Here is an 18,590-nt window from a genome sequence, read left to right as displayed (position 1 = left end):
GCAACCTGTTCTAGTATGTCATCACCCTCTGTGTGAAAAACTTCCTCCTAATATCTAACCTAAACCTCCCCTGTCTCAGTTTAAAATCATTCCCCATGTTCCATTAAGAACAGGAGAGTAATTAAGACAACTCATACATTGCTTCAAAAGCTTCTTACCTGGGAGCAAAGCTTATTGTAACTCAGGAAGTCATTGTGTACAATAACATATGTTACATTTTTCATCTCCATAATTCCCTGGCTATCTTGTCCTCCTCCCCAGTGTGTAAGCGCTGAACTAGAAGTCGACTTACAGGTTGCACACTGGGTGTAGTGTTCTAACAGCAAACACTCCAAAGAAGAACCAGGAAGATCAATGCTGCCACAGTGATTAACAGTAGGGATTATTGCTTGTCAGGCTGTTTATTTTTCCCAGTCCCTCAGATAATCAGGATGGAGCATCAACTTTTCTTATCATGCTCTAAAAAATCTGTAACTGAAGGGCCTGCTTTACAAACACAAGACACTGTAAGTTCAGTGCAAAGGTGAGAGAAACCGTGGTTCCCAAATGCAGCCTTACTGGATTTCCTTAAGGCCTGCACAGAAGCCACAGACAGGAACCCAAACTGAACCTTGGCTCCTATTCCAAGGATCCATGCAAATTCACAAAGCAGTGTGGTAGTGCTAAACATCACAGCGCTGAAGCCTTGGTATTCTTGAATGCACCTGGAAACAGCTTGCTTTTTTAATGTCGTCAGGGCACCTGCAGATTGACTGAGCATTCAAGAACTGAGGTATCCAGGGAGTTATCCTCTAATTTCTAGCATGTAAAACAGAGCTCTTGATTACACTCCTCAGAATACATTTTGCAATAATTAGAAATGTGCTTGAGAGGCGGGGAAGAAAACAAAGGCATTTTCGCTCTAGCAACAGCACGTGCTACAAACTGGTTTCTCCTGGACTGTATCCACCTGGAGGTCCCATGTGGGAAATGTTTCCATTACATTCGGTTCCACCACACATTTAGCATCAAGCGTATGCTTAAATCTCACTGGGATCCAGCCGATCTCTTGGGCAGAATTCCTATCAACTTCAATGTGACTCAAATTTGGCTCTGTAAGATCAGTGAGAGCTTAAAAAAAATTTAGCTCATATATATAAAGAAACGTTTAAAATTTGAGTAGCTTTTAGAGCTTTGGTGCAAAGCTACAACCAATAAGAGAGTAGAAAGTCCAGATGTTTGCAGAATTCCATTTGAATACTGAGCCACAAACACCGCAGAGCTCAGCCATTTATTCCTATTTCAACCCCTAAATTCCTTCTGTATCAGCTTATGATTTAATAATAAAACCATACATAGTAGTAAATAAAAGATTAGGAAGGTTGAAGGCTGTTGGAATTGATTTCACACTATTTTGTATTTTAAAAATATTCTTGCAGAGATTTATTCTCTTCTCACCGTGTGGAGGATTTGCATGGATAACCCATTGGAGTTAATGGCTGTGCTGAGAACAAATCTTCTCTCTCCTACATGTCCCTGCTCCTGCTAACCCATCAAGATGAACACCCGTTTCAGGCTACTCTGTACAAGTGAGTACACTGCTACTGGTGCTCATCTTCTTTGACTTTCCTCTCTCCTTAATTTTTCTTTTCTTTTTCCTGTCCATGCAGAGTGATGACTGTACCATTTGACATTTGGAAATGCTGCAAATGTCAAGATATTTTTTATGTCCAGTGAGCTTATAGAGATAGGTGCTTTGATAAGGGAGCTTGATTTGCAGCAGTAAGGGAGGTCAGCTCCTCAGCTCTCTGCAGCACTCCTGAACAGACATTCTCTTTTGACAGTCACAACAATGCACTGGCTATGTTTATGCTTTCTAACACGGGTGACAAGAATGCCCCAAGTCTCCTCCAAGCTAGGACCTGGCCATCTCCCATACTGTGCCCCTGCAGCCCAACCCTTTCTGAGGCTGGAGGTACAGCTGGCCACCCTGCACTGGCACTGCCATAGGCATTCACTGGTACCAACACATGCTATGAGCACATCCACCACACTGCCAGAAGAAATCATTACATGACATGCTTAAGTTTTATATTATTTTAGATGAATCCTAGGAAGTGGTTATGAGTAACTTAAGCCATTTTGGAAGCCTTATTCAAGGTGTTTAAATTAAAAAATAATAATAATTAAATTATTTAATATTCCAAGGCAGTGACACAAAGCTTTAGAGGAACAGTCATTATAAGAATGCATTGTGGATTAGCATTCAGCATTTCTTCTGCCCCACAGCGCATGGAAACATTGTCAGAGCCTGCCCTTGTACTCACTTCTAACAGAAAGCCAATTCAAGCAATGCACAGAAATCCCAAGGTAAGAAATTTCAGCCATCAGGTGGTGCTGCGATCTAAACAAACACATACCACACACACACACACACACAAGAAAGACAGGATTTCCTCTGCTCATAAAAAAGCTAAATTCTCTGCAAGTCAACAGTGTGTTAATTGCAGTGTAATGCTGCAAAATTATACCCTCTAAGTTTCGGGGACTGTGCACAAGATAAACCTACTTCATTGCTGCAGGCCTACTTGAAATATTTTACATTTGAGTGATCTTGCTACTGAGTAACATTCATCTTTATTGTGAAAATTACATACAAAATCTATCGTCTGGATTACTTAATTGCTTACATGAGATGTCAACTCCTTCCCTCAGGAATTGCAGAAGGAGAAAAAAGCATGTGGTCACAATAATTAAATGGTCATCCACACATCCATGGTAGTCCACATGAACGCTTCACAGACCTTGATTTTCACATTTTTTAATTCCGAATGGTTGACTCAATATTTTTATTATTATTATTATTATTATTATTGCATGCAAGATACTTGGACCAGAGAAGGATGCAAAAGGTTCCTTCAGAGGGGAATGGCATCCCAATATGATCCATATAGAGGAAGCAAAATAGAAATGCAGAGGAGTTACAATGATAGTCTTTCATCCAAAGCTAACAGTTCTCAGTGAGAAAAGCAACAGACAGAAAAGACATCCCATCTAGAGAAGGTTCCCTTCTCTGAAGGGCAAAGTCAGTCCCAGGCAGATCACTCACACTAGCAGCAAGAACAGGGAAGATATTTCATATCACCCATCTTTCAGCACCTGAACTGCTCAGCCACCCTTGGCTCCCTCCAGGAGCAATAGGAGAAGAGTGATCCCTTGGGCATTGCTGTTCCTCAAGGGCCAAAAGCAGTTATCCGTCCTACCAGAGTACTTGCATTATCTTGGGTTCCCGTTCTTTTCTGGAGCAGCTGCTCTCCTTGTGCTGACCACTGGTTTAGTTTCCATTCCCCTACATCACTTTAGCAAATGAGGATCATCTGGCATGTGGCATCATTTAGTTTTTTCCTTTGGTACATGTGTCTACAGTCACGTCTGACAATTTCAAGAAGGAAATTCTTTGGAAAATCTGCTAACCACAGCTGGGTTCCAAAGTTCTTCCTTCTTATAAGGTTTTGAAATAAAGCTAATAAATGATGTGTAATGCCGTGACTTCTCAAAACCAAAGCTGAAAATACATCCCTGTTTTGAAATCTTCAGGCCTTATGGCTCAGCAGCCTGGAAAAGCACCCTGCAGTCCTCTGAGATGATTCGTGCAGTCCAGCTGAACAGACAGGAAGCACTGCTTCTCCTTGCAGGACACTTTCTGTATCCACAGGGCACTGCTGGCAGAGTGCAGAAACACAGAGGCTGCAATGCTGAACAGGAGTAAACATGTGTTTGCACTAACTTTTTTTCTTGGACAAAAGGAACTACTAAAATCAAGTGACAAAAAACACTTCTCCCCTTTGGAGAAAACAATGGTTGCTTATGCTGCTACATCAGTCTCAGTTCAAGGAATACCTTCAGTATTCTTAGCCTTTAAATGGATCTTAAATTACAGCAACATCCTACAGAAAAACAACAACGAAACAGACAGTATTGGAAAAACAAAGCTCTTCAGTTCTCATCATTCCATTGAGAACAACTCTCAATTTGATGTGCCAAATCTGCCACATTTTGCAGCAGCAGATCACAGACGAGCCAGCCAATGTTCTCTCAGCACTCATCTATAACACAGATCTGCTGAAGATGCAATCATATCATGGCATAGAGAAATCTCAATCCAGGACTAAGCTTTTTTTCCTTTGCATTTTTGTAGCTAGAGAACAGCTGGGATGAATCTCTTGCCAATTAAGACTTCAAAAGCCTCACACCTAGTAACCATACATTCTTCCAGACAGGCATCACTAGGAGATGATCATTCTTCTTGAATTATTAAAGTCATCCAGCTTTTGGCCTCGTGCCTCACACCTACAAGATAAATGCTTTTCAAAATGAACCTGAAGTAGGCTGCCACCTGGAAATGATGAATACTTGCTCAAGTGCACACAAATCACGGATGCTGAGGAAGACGCAGATTTGGTTCAGTCAGTGAACATTAAGGTCACGGTATTCAGCTGACTGCTTCTTATTTTGTGGTACCACTTGGGTGCCTATGTATATGATTTCTTGCACTTTGGCTGTCAAGATGCAAGGATGTGATTCCTCAGTTAGCTGCAGGTGCAATGTATGCACCAAGCTAAACAAAGTCAAGTTGCAAATGCCTGGATTTTCAAGTGCTGTGAAAAATCTAAGGAATATGAAGGGCAGACATAAAGCTAAAAAGACAACTTCTATTTTTTTCCAGCACTCCCAGGGTCCAGTGGTGTATTTAACTGTGAAGATGATTTCAAATTGCAGTCTTCCGCTTGGTTCACTGCCTCTGTGCATGACCCGTATTTTAATAATATAATTTACTCCTCAGATCAGAGCATCCGTTCTGGAGGAAGGGCCGAGTGCCTAGCAAAAAACTAAAGAAATAATGACACCACAAACCAGAGCATCTGGTTTTACACACAGCTCTATCCATACAAGGCTAACCAAAATTGGCCTGGAGGAAAGGACAGACATAAGCAATGAAATACAAGTGTAATTTACAATTCCACTGTTAAGCCTTTAACCCTCAGTAGCCTGCCACTTTGAGCTTTCCCAGTAGCCCTTTCAGTAGCAGTGCCTATGGCAAGGTGGACATCTATGATGATACATACATCTATGATACATACTTCTGGACAACTCAAACTACTTGGGAGCTGCAGAGCATTGATTTAGGAATCTCAGGAACAGCCTCAGAATGGTCTGAGCAGGAAGTTCGGAACATATTTCAATTACTAATTCTAAGCCTCTCGTCAGCATAAGCCTGAAATGCATACACAGTCACTGGTTCGGAAAAAGCAATTTCCTTTTCTGAAACTGCTAAGAAAGAAAGACCCTGTGTTTGTACAGGTTGGGCCTTGCAGGCTGATTTGACCTTCTAGATGTCTTTAAAACACATCACAAAGCAGACTGCTGCTGGCGTCTGTGAATGTGAAATTTACTGTAGCTTGGCGGTAGTTCTGCAGGCTGTGCAGAAGTCAGGACCTTAAATCCTACCAGCAGTCTCTCACAGATGGTACAGCAGAGGAGAAAAAAGGGATTCTGAAATGCTGAGAGAAAAAGTAGGCCATGTAGCTGCTGATGGTGGTACAGTTGCCTGGATAGCAGAACTGTACATATAACATATGTTGTAACTCAATATTCCCCAGCAAGTCAGAGGCCTACATGAATTACTGTTAAATTCACCAAATGCTCTGCCATTCATTTTCCACTATTAACACGGGAGCATGGATTAAAAAGAGTATGGTCACAACACCTCCTCAGAGATGCCACAGATTCAAATAACGTGGAGGAAATTGCAAACATAGCATCCTACTTTAGAGGAACAACAAAGAAAATGAAAATGATGCTACATCCTAAAGTGACTCTACTTTGACCTGCCTGGTCTCTGCCTGTTTCTTAAGAATACTGTCCAATATCTTAGCTTTAAAAATATGTTCCAGTTCCACATGACTATTTTAAGCTCATGTGATACCAGAGTCATAATAATTCACTGGGCAGAAAACTTCCCACAGGGTCTCTAAATATTTAAAACTCTTGCGCCAGGCATGGCCCCTTTTGTGGTTTTCCAGGATTACAGTATGTAACCTTAGTGAAGAGATCACAGTCAGATAAGTGTTACTGCTGATGATCTCTTGGGGACCACTGCAAGCTTGGAGCACTCACAGGTGAGGGTAATCAGAACAAATCTAAAGTTATTCTGCTATTCTAAGACCTATGATAGTCATCATAGAAAGGAGAGTGTAGAAGCTCAGCCACAGGTCTCTTTGCCAGGCCTTAACATTTAATCGTTAGATTTTCACTAGAATTTCCACTAGAAAAGATTTCATTTAGAAGACAACAGAAATAACATAAGAAAAGGACATTACCAGACAGCAATTTATCTTGAAGGTATACAATGACCACTTTGTTCCCTCTGAGCATTTTCCAATTGAGTTTACGGGAAGACGAGCCACATGGATCTCAAAATAATTACAAAATCCGGATTGTCAGACAGTGAAGTTAGTCAGTTACCTGAGAACTCTGCAGGATTGTTCTGCTTATTTCTTCTGCAGGTCATCTGCCTAACTAGAGTTTGAAATGCCTGTAACTTATCAGCTCTGCCTCAAAGGCAGTTATTCCCCGAAAGAATATGTATCAATCTATTCCTGTCAAGATGGGTGATATTTGGAGCCATGTAAATCCTGCATCCCTTTACACAAATAAGCTGTACTGTCCCATAAGCTTCAAAAGAGTAGAAAAGAAATAAATGTGCTTCTACAGCTCTGTACAAGTTCCATTTATTTTTGTAGCATTTTACTGTATTGGCAGCCCTAAGCAGCTTTCACTATTGAGATGGTATACCTCATGATGAATACAGCAGCAGGAAAAACAGTATGCCAAGTATGTAATGGAAGAAGCCTTCCTCCTATTCTGAGTGCCACGTCAGAGCTGCATTTGGCATCCTCAGTGTCCCATTTCTAGTCTTTAGGAGTACATGAAACTTATTCACCAGAAGCATGCTGTTTCTAAAGCCCACTGTGCTCCACAAACAATCTTTGTGTCCTTGAAGTCAGTCTAGATGAAATCTGACCAAGCACATGGACTACATGGGCATCCTTTGGGTGAGAGGCAACAAAGATCCATGAAACAGTCTTGGTTAATCTCCTAGAGCAAAGAAATTACTGTAGTCTGAAGGTCAAATGGAATGAAAACATGATTTTAATCTCTTTATCTACTTATAAATCACTGATATTTTAGGTTGCTAAAGTCATTTAGAGAGATTTTCACATAGCAAGCTGGCATGCTTATAGTATATTGACCTAAAATTACCTTTCACAATTTTGTGAATTCCCAGAACATTTTTTTACATGAGGTTTCACAAGGTTCCATCTGGGACTGCTACAACATAACTGCTGATGTATGTGTACAGAAAGGTGGCATCTCAAGAAGAATATGAAATGTACCTGTAGATTGCCTGAACTATTTTGACTCATGCTAACAAATGTCATCTCAAACTGAGTGAGCTGTTGCTTTTCCCTTTAAGATTCTTTTTTCATCAACCTGTTTTCTTCTACAGACTTGAAGTAATTGGAGAAACCAAATGAAGACCCAAACTTACCATCCGATTCGGAGGCTGCTCTGAAAATCAAGTAGCTGCTGGGAAGAGGCTGAGTGATGGAACCAACGTTTTCTCCCTTTGGGCCCTGGAAATGCATAAACACAAAAAAAGGTAAGGCACTGAAGATGCAGTGACCATTCAGTGTCTTTCTGCTCTTCCTAGGCAGCGTGTGTATGTTTGTGATAAGAAAGAAGGAAAGAAGCAGATGGAGTAATTTAGACAGATTCATTAGTAATCATGACATTGCTGCTGTGGTTCCAAAGCATTAATGAGCCCTGATGTAAACTGGACTCAGCTTAACCCATGCTTAGCTACAAAATTGCCCTATTTATTCAGATCCTCAGAAACGGAGGAATCTCATTCCTAGAGCTTGGAAAAAAATAAAAAGAGAAAGAAAAACAAACAAATAACAACAGCAACAACAAAAACCACAAAAGAAACAGGCAAGTATTTGCTATTATCCACCTTTGTGCAACACCTGAACAGACTTTTCCATGCAGTACACATCAGTCTGATACGCTAGAGATGAAATACCCTTTATGTGTCACCATAAAAGCTACAGAGCTTGCACTTCTGCTGTGAGCATCTCTAGCAGAGAGGCAATGGCAGCTCTTCTGGAAGAAAGGAAGGAAGAAAAGGGAAAACTCCACCCTGCAAACCCTGTGGGGACCAGGCCACGTTGCAGGAAAGGAGAAGGCAGGGAAAATTACAGGCTGAGGATCAAAGCTTTCCCAGCGTAGACACGTTGATGGGCTATAACTCTTCACCTCTACATCCAGAAATGTTGAGGTTACACTGGGGTGCCTGGCAGGACAGCTGCCTCAGAGAGACTCGCAACAGAGCCTGGTTTTGCTTGCTTGTTTTGCCTTTACTTCAGGAGCTGTAGCAAAAAAGATGACTGTGTCTTGTAAACATCTGGCCACAACACAACACTGTCCAGAAATGATTCACATGGAGGCACAACCCATCCTGGATTAAAGCACTTATGTGAACAGTACGACATGTCTTGATTTTTTTCCGTGTCTTCTACTCTTGAGCTCCAGAAGCTGTGAAGAAAAAGCTTTTCTTCTACCCAGTGAGCTCAACTTCATAGTCTGTATGGTATGTGTTTAAAGTCACAACTTGCTAGAAATACATGTGAGTCCTACCTCCACCTTTGCATTTTTGAAGTCACTCACCTTTCTTCAACTCCTTCTCTTTCTCATCTTACTACAGACAACATGAAAGCAGATCAAATATACCAATATCAGAAGTACATGCAGAGCAGAAAAACAATAGTCGTACATCTACTATGCTAACTGCAGAGTGGAACAAGCAGTTTTCTCCAGGAATGCTCAAATACAGATTTCCTTTAGTTTCCAGAGAACACCACATGCAATGCTTAAAATCTGTAGGGAAACGTCTGCAATTTGAGCATGGTCCTCCCTTGCATAGTCCTTTGCAGTATCCAATCCCTCTCTAAGAGAAAAGCTTGCAAACAGTGAACTGTGTTACTGGAGACTGCTTCTGGTGTCTGGTAGTTAAACTGCAGTTTTATCTGGACCTCTTTTTTTGAGTCTCACCCAGAGAGACAAAATTTGGAAAATATAAGGAGTGTAAGCATAGGACAAGCATCAAATTGTGTCTGTGTCTACGTCACAAATTTGCAGAGCAGAGAAGACCGCAATCTCCAGCCTAGCATTTTGTCTCTATGTCTGCAGGGTTCTTCTGCTGCCAGGGGAAATTGGGATCTTTGTTACTTGCTTCTTTTTCCTTTCGTCTCTCCCACAAGAGGATCAGGGTTCACAAAATTAAGTGTTTAAAGGCTTAATAGTCAGGGCTGGCAAAGCTGGGATTTGATTAGTGATCCAGAGCAGAACAGCTCAAGACATTACCAGTGAAATTAATGTAATCAGGCAGCATTCCCAATGGCATTTTTCCTTTCACTAGCTTGCAGCTGAGCAAGACATTCAAGAATTGTTGGTAACACCATTACTTGTGTTTTCAGATCAGAGACTGATATTTGTTCTGTTGAAGGAAAATCCCCACAACCAAAAAGTAGTGATACAGAAAGCCAACATGAAAGAAAGCCAAGAGGGTGGACTGCCATGAAAAGATGGGTCAAAACAAGATTTTAACAGACATTTAGACATGTAGATTAATGCAAGGAGTGGCTAAGTCACTTTGTCAAGGAAATGTATTCAGTGGTAACGTGTGCTTATGCAACAGTCCCCCATGAAGGGGCTGTTTCCCACAGAAAGGAGAAGAGAGGTCATAAAAATAAAGTCAGTATTTCCACAAAGTAAATTAGGTTTTGTATCTGCACAGCAGAGATAATGGCACTTTCTGTCTCCTGGCCTTGGAGTATCGTACTTGTCTAGACTTTAAGACCTCCAAGGCAATGACCATCTCTCACTAAAAGTGACTGTTATCTCTGCTGTTCTGAGACCTGGAGCTCAGCTGCAGCCTACAGGCAGTACTGCTAAAAAAAGACTATCTTCCATCCATTCCTGTTTTTACATTTGATTTGAGACTCAAAGGCATTGACAAACAGGGTGTGTTCAGGCTTTGGAAAATGGAATGGTTTTGCTGGTTTAGATACTGTATCAAGACACCTTGTCTTGGAGAGTCATAAAAGAAGTTGTAAAGGACTTCTTTCTTTAAAGAAATGACTCAAAACTCTTAAAACCATCAAATTTCAAGTTATGTATATTCCCAGGTTTGATTCCAACTCATTTACCACTTTAAATACTTGTCAGAAGAAGATGCACTCTATTAAAGCCTTCCCACACCATGTTCAGCTAACTCGTGTGTAAGCTCAAGGGGACATACAGACTATTCTGAGGCATTTATGTGGGACTCCTGGGCAAACCCTGATTGCTGTATGCTGCCTTTGCAAAGAAAGAGGACAGATGCCCATATCCTCATGTTAATTACCAAGTTGGCAATCCTCTGACTCTAGAGATCAGAAACCTTTATAGGAGAAGAAGTTCCCTGGTGCATATAGCTGCCAGCTATAAGATAGTTTTACATCTTACCTACCTACCATGTCAAAGACATCCCAGAATTTCATCTTGTTCTAACCATAGTTAAATGATTGCACATCAAACTTAATTGGTTAGCACAGTCATAAACACATAGGGCAGTGCTTGAACCAGGCATCTCTTTCAGGGCTGAACTCTGCCAGTGGGTCCAGACATCTGCAGAGCCACCAGGATAACATCCAAAGGTGTTCACTACTTCGAGGGAGCTGAGTCCAATAATGAAAATCTAAACTGGATCATCAACAGTAGTCTGAAAAATCCTTACAAATTTTACAGGCCAGTTTAGTCAGAAATAAAAGCTGTTTAGCCAGACCTTATTTCTGTGATGATGGACATTATCTTGCACTTCTTGTTTAAGCTCAGGCTTACCTTTATTTCAGGACAAATAGGCTTTCTTTGCAAAGTTACACACAGACAATTTAGAATAGCTAATTCTGCTCCAGTTGAATTAAAAGAAGGCTGTGAAATGACATAAAACTATTTTAGCAGTGTCAGCCTTAAACTGCTGCCAGAGCGCAAAGGGCTTATTTGACACTGGGCATCTCACTGGTGGATTCCTTGATTTGTATTTTGGTGTTCAGCTTGGGGCTGAAAGCACCTATCACACTTAACAGTTCCAGCTGAACTCAGGTTTCAGAAAATATCCTCAAATGCAGCGTTGCAAGTATGTCTCTAGTGACTTAGAATACCACTTTGGCTTGAAAACTCAGATCTCTTGGGCTTCCACTTGTACACAAACATTCTTCAGAAATATATTCCCTTCATATTTAATATATTAATTCCTATTTCCATCGCACATTTTTCTCAAGAAACACAAGAATTAGATACACATACACTCAAATACGCTTCTATAATGATAAAAACTGTTTCTTTTTGGATGGTTTATACCAGGAGAAGGGCATTCTGGCAAAACATGACACTTCAGATCTGTCAGCGACACTCCTTTTCACTGTTTGACTGCGCTTTTGATCTTGCTTCTTCACTATCTCTCCTGACTGTACTTTTCAGACAAATTCAGTTGACCTGTCATGTCACAAGGAATTTGTTTGTTGATGGACAGCAAATGATTGACAGCCTTCTTGGGCACATGCCCCGTATAAAAAAGCAACAAAATTCTCACAGTTGCAGAAGTGAGGTTGCGATGAAAATTTGCAACACAATGCTAAAGCAACCTGGGTACAACTTGGAGCTGGTCTACTGTCAGAAATCAGCAGCTTTTACCACTGGTTGATGAGGTTCATTTTAATTCTTTCTTCTAAGCCTAATAAAAATTCCAAGACTTGATATACTGTATAGCTGTGTTTAAAACAGATTAACTGGAGGGATGAGCAGGAGTGAAGTTGCTCCATCTGTTCTCACAGGTTTCCCCTCAGTTTCGGTAGGCATTCTGTTAGACGCTCTTGCATGAATCTTTCCAAGTAGACTTATTTTGCTGACCACCCTGCAGCAAGGTAATATCTTGTAAGCCTTGTTTGCACTGGTGATGTCTCCTAGAAAATACGTACTTTCAACAACTTTGTTGAGTCGCTGTTTTTAGAGAGGAGTCCAAGATCATTTGAGTACCATCTCTTCAAGGTATCATAGAATCATAGAACAGCCTGGGTTGAAAAGGACCATAACGATCATCTAGTTTCAACCCCTCTGCTATGTGCAGGTTGCCAACCACTATACCAGGCTGCCCAGAGCCACATCCAGCAGATGCTGCTCTCAGTACTTCTCAGAAGGTAGTGGGGTCTTCCTTTTTGCTCCCAAGCATTCAGTTTTATTTATTTATTTACTACTACCCATTCTTAAAGAAAAAATAAAAGCAATGCAGCTTTTCAAAAGTTGCAGGGAGTTACTTCAAGAAGTGCGAGAAACTGTCAATCATCTGCATTACAAGGAGATCCAGAGGCCATTCTTGGAGCTGATAAACATACAGGAAGACACTTTCTCAGCCTCAGGTTGAAGAAGGACTCAAAACAAAAAAGAGAAAGATTTCCTATTTCCTTTTCAAGAGAAAGCTAAGACAATCTATTCAAAATTACACTTTTGTGTAATGGTTACGTTTTGAGCAATCCACTGAGTTCCAAGTCTATTGCAAACAAACCCAAATTCACACATCAGAATTAAAAAAAAAAAAAAAGCTGTGATCAACAGTGCTAATTTTTGTCACTTTACCAGCCTTCTTCCAGTGTTGTGCAAAGTCGTGTTGTACACCCTTGTCTTTGGGAAGTCAGCTGTGTGGGTCTATTATTCACTTTGCACCAGTGCGTTTCTCCTTTCCTCAATTTACTCATGCATCTATTCACCAAGAATGATGCACATGTATAAATAATCACAATGTGCCATGCTCCTTTGATGTCATATTATAACCAAGCTTTAGTGTCCTTAACCTTTTTACACAATCTGCCATCACTATCAGCAACTACTTAAGTAATTGAAAATCTAGATATTGTTAATGCTAGATAATGCTAGCCTGCGCTCAGTAGACATGAGTACTAGTACTCAGACTACAATGACTAGCAGAAGGCTCTTCAGCTCATCACACTACTTACCTTTACAGCCCAGATGGACTGATCCAAAGGATGAAAAAGTTTAAAACAGAAGCCATCCTTTTTGGAGGGTCTCTCGATCAGCTCACAAGAATGGAGCAAGATTGTCCCAACCCACTGTCCGATCTTTGGCGTCTTATAAATCAACAGCACTCCAGGTTTCAGAACACACCACAGCTTAGTCCAACTCTTCAGGGTCCCACGAATCTGCAGGGGGAGAACAAATTGTTGCACTTGTGTTACTCCTTAGAACAAAAACGTTTATTCAGTATTTATTCAGTATTTACAGTACACATTTCTCCCAAGCACACAGTATGATACATTTTGTTTGGAGATTACACTATCTGAGCAGACTTGGGGTTCTCATACCAAAATCCCAGACCATGCAGATCTGGCTGTCAGAGCCTAGCCTTTATATTTTGATTACTGGCTTGGTGTTTGCAGCTTGCTTCATTTTTCAGGCAACCAGCACTGCTGGCCCGTGTAAGTGATTTGTTAATAATCATGGAGGATTAGGATACCGCACAGAAATATATTATAGCCGGTCTAACTGAACTTAGAAGTCATTTTAATAATGTTCTGTAGAACAGAACTATTAATGGGTTTTGTCAAATACCCCATTTTTTAAAGCTCCTTCTCCAGCTGGTTTACTTCTCTGTCAAGCTCAATGCATGTTCTCTTTTGTATAGAAGACATTAAATCTGATAGCGTATATTAAAGATAACAGCTTTAAGAATGGGGAGGTTTCTCAGTAAGGTTATATTTTGCCTAAGGTCTTCTTGTCTTCAGTGTACATAGGCCAGACATCAAGTCTTATGTTTGTGGACCAGGATCATTTGTTTCTCAGCCAGAAATCTCCATCCACAGCAACCATGCGACAGATATTCTTTTTTAAAAAAACTAAACATTTATTTATCAACCACAATGAACACTACAGAAACATTCTGTTGCATGTCTATTTTCTCATATAAACCACACGCACTTCACTTGTCTGTCCTCTAACACTGATCATAGAATAATATTAGAGGTTTTTGGCACTACTCAAATGCAATTGTTTTGTTTTGTGATATTTCCAATTTATTTTCTGTTTTAAAGGAGCTATTCAGAGGTGTTTGAAGATTAAAGTTTGCCATGATAGAAGGCAGGACCAGTCGAGAAGACTAGATGGCCCTGAATGAGGAGAAAAACAGTGGTCAAAAATAGCATCCTGCAATGTGAATCCACCTGTACTTTGCCACATATAAAGTTTCAGGACTTCAGTGAGAAGGTGTCACTAACTGAGTCTTTGTACAAGGAGAAATTACAGTTGTCATCGGGTCCAATATGTTTCACTCTTTGCTGTGGAAATATAAAATCCAACTGTCAATAAAACAAGCTGTATCTGCTTGTTCTCCCTTCTGTATCAAAACACACCTATGGAAAGAGGTCAGCAGATCCTTTCAGAGAGGAAGAAAGAAAGAAACATCATCACTTCCTTTTGTACTATGCAGTTTTTGGGACCTTGTTCTACTTAAAGACGTGCAACAGACAGATGGAAAAAAAATTCCCCAATGTCTTAGTTCAAGTTTTACAGCAACATCAACTCAAAACTGGTCAGTCTTCCTACACTCAGTGCTCGTGCGTAACTCTCAGACAGAGCAACTATTTCCCATTATATTTTTCCAGATCGTCTCGGAACAATCTGTACGAAGTACCTTCAACCAGTCCGCTGTGATCACTACGCTGGGATCCTTCAGGGCACTGAAGAGTTGTTTGGTAGCTCTTTTCTTCTCCTGTCTGTAATTTTTTTTTTGGACCTGGTTCAGAACAGAAAAAAAATACAGTGGCTGTAAGCACGACCTCTATGGAGGAGGAAAGAACATAACGCATTAAGGGCAGCTAAGTATAGCATAGCTACAACCTGACCCAGCACAGGTTCCCCAGAAATGAGCACAGAGAGGAGCAAAACATAATGAAAGAACAGATTCTTTCTTTGTTTATGAAGTTCCACTAAATGCAAACTAATTTTTCTACTTTTGGGAGAATGGAACAAGGTTGAATGCCCAGTTCTCCTCACCCCTCAAATTAAAGAGATTTAATCTAATTTCACCCAAATCAAATTATTTATACTTTTGGTTTGGGAGACAAACAAATGTTCAGGAGATAATATGCTTAGTTTGCCTAGGCATGCCCCTCCTAACAAGACCAGTGAAGCATCACAGTCCTCTGGATGTGCCTTACGGCTCTGGAGCATAAGAACAGAGCAAAATAATTACACTGATTTATTCTGTTTGCAATATATAACCTAATCCTGTATAAAGCTCATTAATGCCCGTGGCACAGAATGACTCCTAAAAGAGTCAGAGGCTTTTTTGGAACTTGGGAAATGACTCAGAAGAGTTCCCAGTGGTTTGTTTGAAAGGTACCACTTTTGTAAAAGAAAGTCAGCTGATGCTGACTTGGCTGCTTGGCACATACCTTCAGTGTTTCCTTCTTAGTGAATTTGGCTGTGGGAGACACACACTCTTTGTCAGATCCATTGCAAAACTTATATTCGATCTGAAAAAAAAAAAAAAAAAAGAGGAAAAGAGAAAATAGGAACAAAATAACATGAAGATGGTCATGCAGAGCTCTAGTGAAGGGTCATTTGTAACTTCCAAGAATTCATGAGGGAGCTGACTTCAGACTTCGGCAGCAGAACTACAGGTGGGCTCAGAAACAGCATATATGCAGTGTGCTCCAAATCTCCTCTTTATATTCATACTTAGTTGGGAAATTTCCCATACTCTTCATATTTCTCCCAATTAGGCATTAATCTTGGTAAGAACAAACCAAAACACCTATTCTCAATGATTAACGTCTTTTCCATTCTTAAAACATTTTAATTACTGGGATGAAAATGACACAAAATCTAGTAGAACTCTCTCAGTACTAGACTTGGTATTGGTAATCACATTGGCATAGCCAAAACATACAGGAACATGAGTAGGCAAGAAATGACCTAATCACATTACAGATCATACAGACAATCATCATCATCCGGCCTTAAGAAGTCAGGCCCAAAATATATAGTCACTTCAAATCATGTTTGATACTGTCAGTGCTGTTTAAATTCATTTTCAGAGGCTGAAGACTGATCTCCTGTTTGTACTGATGGGCTAAAAAATGCTTTACCTTGTTAGACAGGGTCACAGTTTTACCGTTCCTGAGATAAAGTACACTTAGAAAGTGTACTTCAGATAGGAACTGTCAGCAAATTGACTAAACCTGGGGAGTGCTATAGTGGCACGAGAATTACAGTATGGTCTAGTCTCTGCTACTTCCTAAGTGACCTTAGGAAAGTTACTATCTGTCTCTGTACTTCTTTTCCTTCCAACCTTTCATGGTTCTGATGTATTTAGACTGTGATCTTTTGGGGTCAGACACTGTCTCTCCTATTATACAATGGTTTTACAAAAAAAATTCAGCTCTTAGTCAACTTGATTCGGTGAGCTTGACAGAAAAAATGATAAAATACATAAAATACAGTTCTCATCTACAAATTTACACATGGCTTAAATAAAAACACACAGACAGATGACCAGATCACAGCAAACTGACCATCAACTGTGCTTTGGAGACTGCGGCAGAAGCACAAAAGGGAGATGAGGATGCATCCTCAAATGAATATCTCTAGAGCAAAATTCTTTCTGGCTGATGCAGGGCTGGAAATTAGGGGTACAAACTGCAGTTTGCAACAGAGCCAGGGTCACTGTAGAACCTAGCACTTGTTCTTACATACACACAGCAGTCTTTCACTGAAAGCAAAACTACCTGTGACACTTCAGAATACATAAAGAAATGAAAACCCTGTGAAAGCACAGAGATCAGTGAAACCTCCACTTTGACCGCCCAATCCAAGTCCACTTTGCACTGAGCCCACTCAGGGAAAACACCAGCTCTGGGTTCCTGCAAAATACCCGATATTTGTCATTTTTGTCTTAGTAGAAGCCAGTCTTCTCTACCTGCAATACAGACTCTGATGCATCTTTCGTATTTCTGCACATGGGACTTCAGTGTAAAAGTTCAGGGTCTGCAGTGGGAACCATTGTACAGATAAGACAGCAGAGCAGAGAATTGTGCCCACGGGGTCCTTGTCACATTTGAAAGGGCAGTGGTAGACATTTGAGAGAGATGTCATAAGCCTTTCTTTATGAGGAAACGTTTCTAAGTGCTTAAATGCCTCTGAGCGAGAATCTTCCAGAATTATTAAGAGATTATGCTTTCATGGTTTGAGATGTGTCCTCTGAAAGTGGTCAGAAGAATTCTCCCCCTTTCTCCCAATTAGCAGAGAGAACATCCTGTCCTTGAGATACAATCACGAGCCGACTGTTTATTGGTAATTTTACAGCCTCCAACCTGAGAGGTCAGACACACAGAGAAACGCTGTGTACCATTCCTCATCAGCCAGCGTGAGAAGCACAATAAGCACAGACGTCTGCGTGATTCTAGGAAGTGTTGCTCAGGTGTCTGCAGAACATCAGGATACAAAGAATGCTTCATGCTTAATTAATAAAAATGAGCTAAAGTCACTGGCTGTCTGAAGAATTACATGTAAGCACTTTCATAAAGGATAAAAATTTGACCCCTCAGCAGACTTGGCTTGAAGAAATCTTGACTCTCAAGTCAGAAAGGCTTCCAGCAACTTCCACTAACCATGCCAACCTGAGCTCTAAACTTGCTGCTCATGGGCAGCCGACATTAACACAGACAGAGCCACTGTCACAGCTCTGCCAGCCTCACCTGCCTCCTCCTTGGAGTTTCTCCAGGTCAAGCCAAAATCGGAGTTAAACAACCCCAGGACTTCAAAACCGGGGGGGGGGGGGGGGACAAAAAACAAACAAACAAACAAACAAAAAAACCCAAGAAAACAAAACAGAGAGACACTGATTCCACTCTTTAGGGCAGCCAACTTGCAGCTCTGTGACCAGGGACACTGCAAGCCCAATGCTAGCTGGGAGCTGCTGTGCGTGCTACAAAGCCCCAGTACATAACACCAGGTGAAGGGATAGTCTCTGTTTATGCCAGCACCTCTAGGAACTTACTAAACGCAATGAAACTTGTCTGAAGTCATTACAAATCAGTCTTTCACTTGGTCAAAGCAGCAGGATTTACAGCCCTGCAGGTGGCTGCAATGGGCTTCTGAGCAGCCGCATCGTTTCCTTGGGGCACTACCACCCCCATGTCTGAGCTGTGCCCAGATGTGCTGAATTTGATAACCTTGTCTGAAAATGAAAACCTCGCCACAGAGGTGGTGCGTGTGAAGATGGGCTTAAGAATGGATGGGAGTAGCTTAAGTCTCTCACTGCTTGCAGAAAAATTTCTAGGCATAACTCTCTCTGTGCTGCCCTGCCCCCCAGATGCTGAAGAAAGGAGTGTGTGATGGATAGTGCAGCTCCCCAAGGTTGCTATAACATGTCCAAG

At 40.9% G+C, this 18,590-nt stretch overlaps 1 protein-coding gene and 1 long non-coding RNA gene across 17 annotated transcripts in view; one reads left to right on the top strand and one right to left on the bottom strand.

The window, feature by feature from the left end:
• The window catches only part of OSBPL5 (oxysterol binding protein like 5), a 160,746-nt gene that overhangs the window by 27,186 nt on the left and 114,970 nt on the right, over window positions 1-18,590 (bottom strand). For 15 of the 16 annotated variants that reach the window (XM_001234138.6, XM_046942014.1, XM_015286675.4 and 12 more), the window contains 4 exons: window positions 15,606-15,686; window positions 14,843-14,944; window positions 13,152-13,355; window positions 7,592-7,676 (listed from right to left, as the gene is read on the bottom strand). In XM_001234138.6, coding sequence (XP_001234139.4) covers window positions 7,592-7,676; window positions 13,152-13,355; window positions 14,843-14,944; window positions 15,606-15,686 — 472 coding nt within the window. Of the gene's footprint in view, window positions 1-7,591; window positions 7,677-13,151; window positions 13,356-14,842; window positions 14,945-15,605; window positions 15,687-17,131; window positions 18,525-18,590 lie in introns of those variants that run through there. The other variant, XM_040701372.2, reaches the window with a different exon arrangement.
• Window positions 256-17,132, top strand: LOC121111038. The gene is made up of 4 exons (XR_005860156.1): window positions 256-1,568; window positions 2,269-2,349; window positions 7,550-7,702; window positions 14,244-17,132. It is a non-coding gene; the product is annotated as an uncharacterized LOC121111038 (long non-coding RNA).

This window comes from Gallus gallus, chromosome 5 (genome assembly GCF_016699485.2).
Source record: "Gallus gallus isolate bGalGal1 chromosome 5, bGalGal1.mat.broiler.GRCg7b, whole genome shotgun sequence".
In the NCBI taxonomy this organism is placed as follows: domain Eukaryota; kingdom Metazoa; phylum Chordata; class Aves; order Galliformes; family Phasianidae; genus Gallus; species Gallus gallus.
Note: the sequence above shows the minus strand (reverse complement) of the source record. Positions and strands in the feature narration are given on the sequence as shown.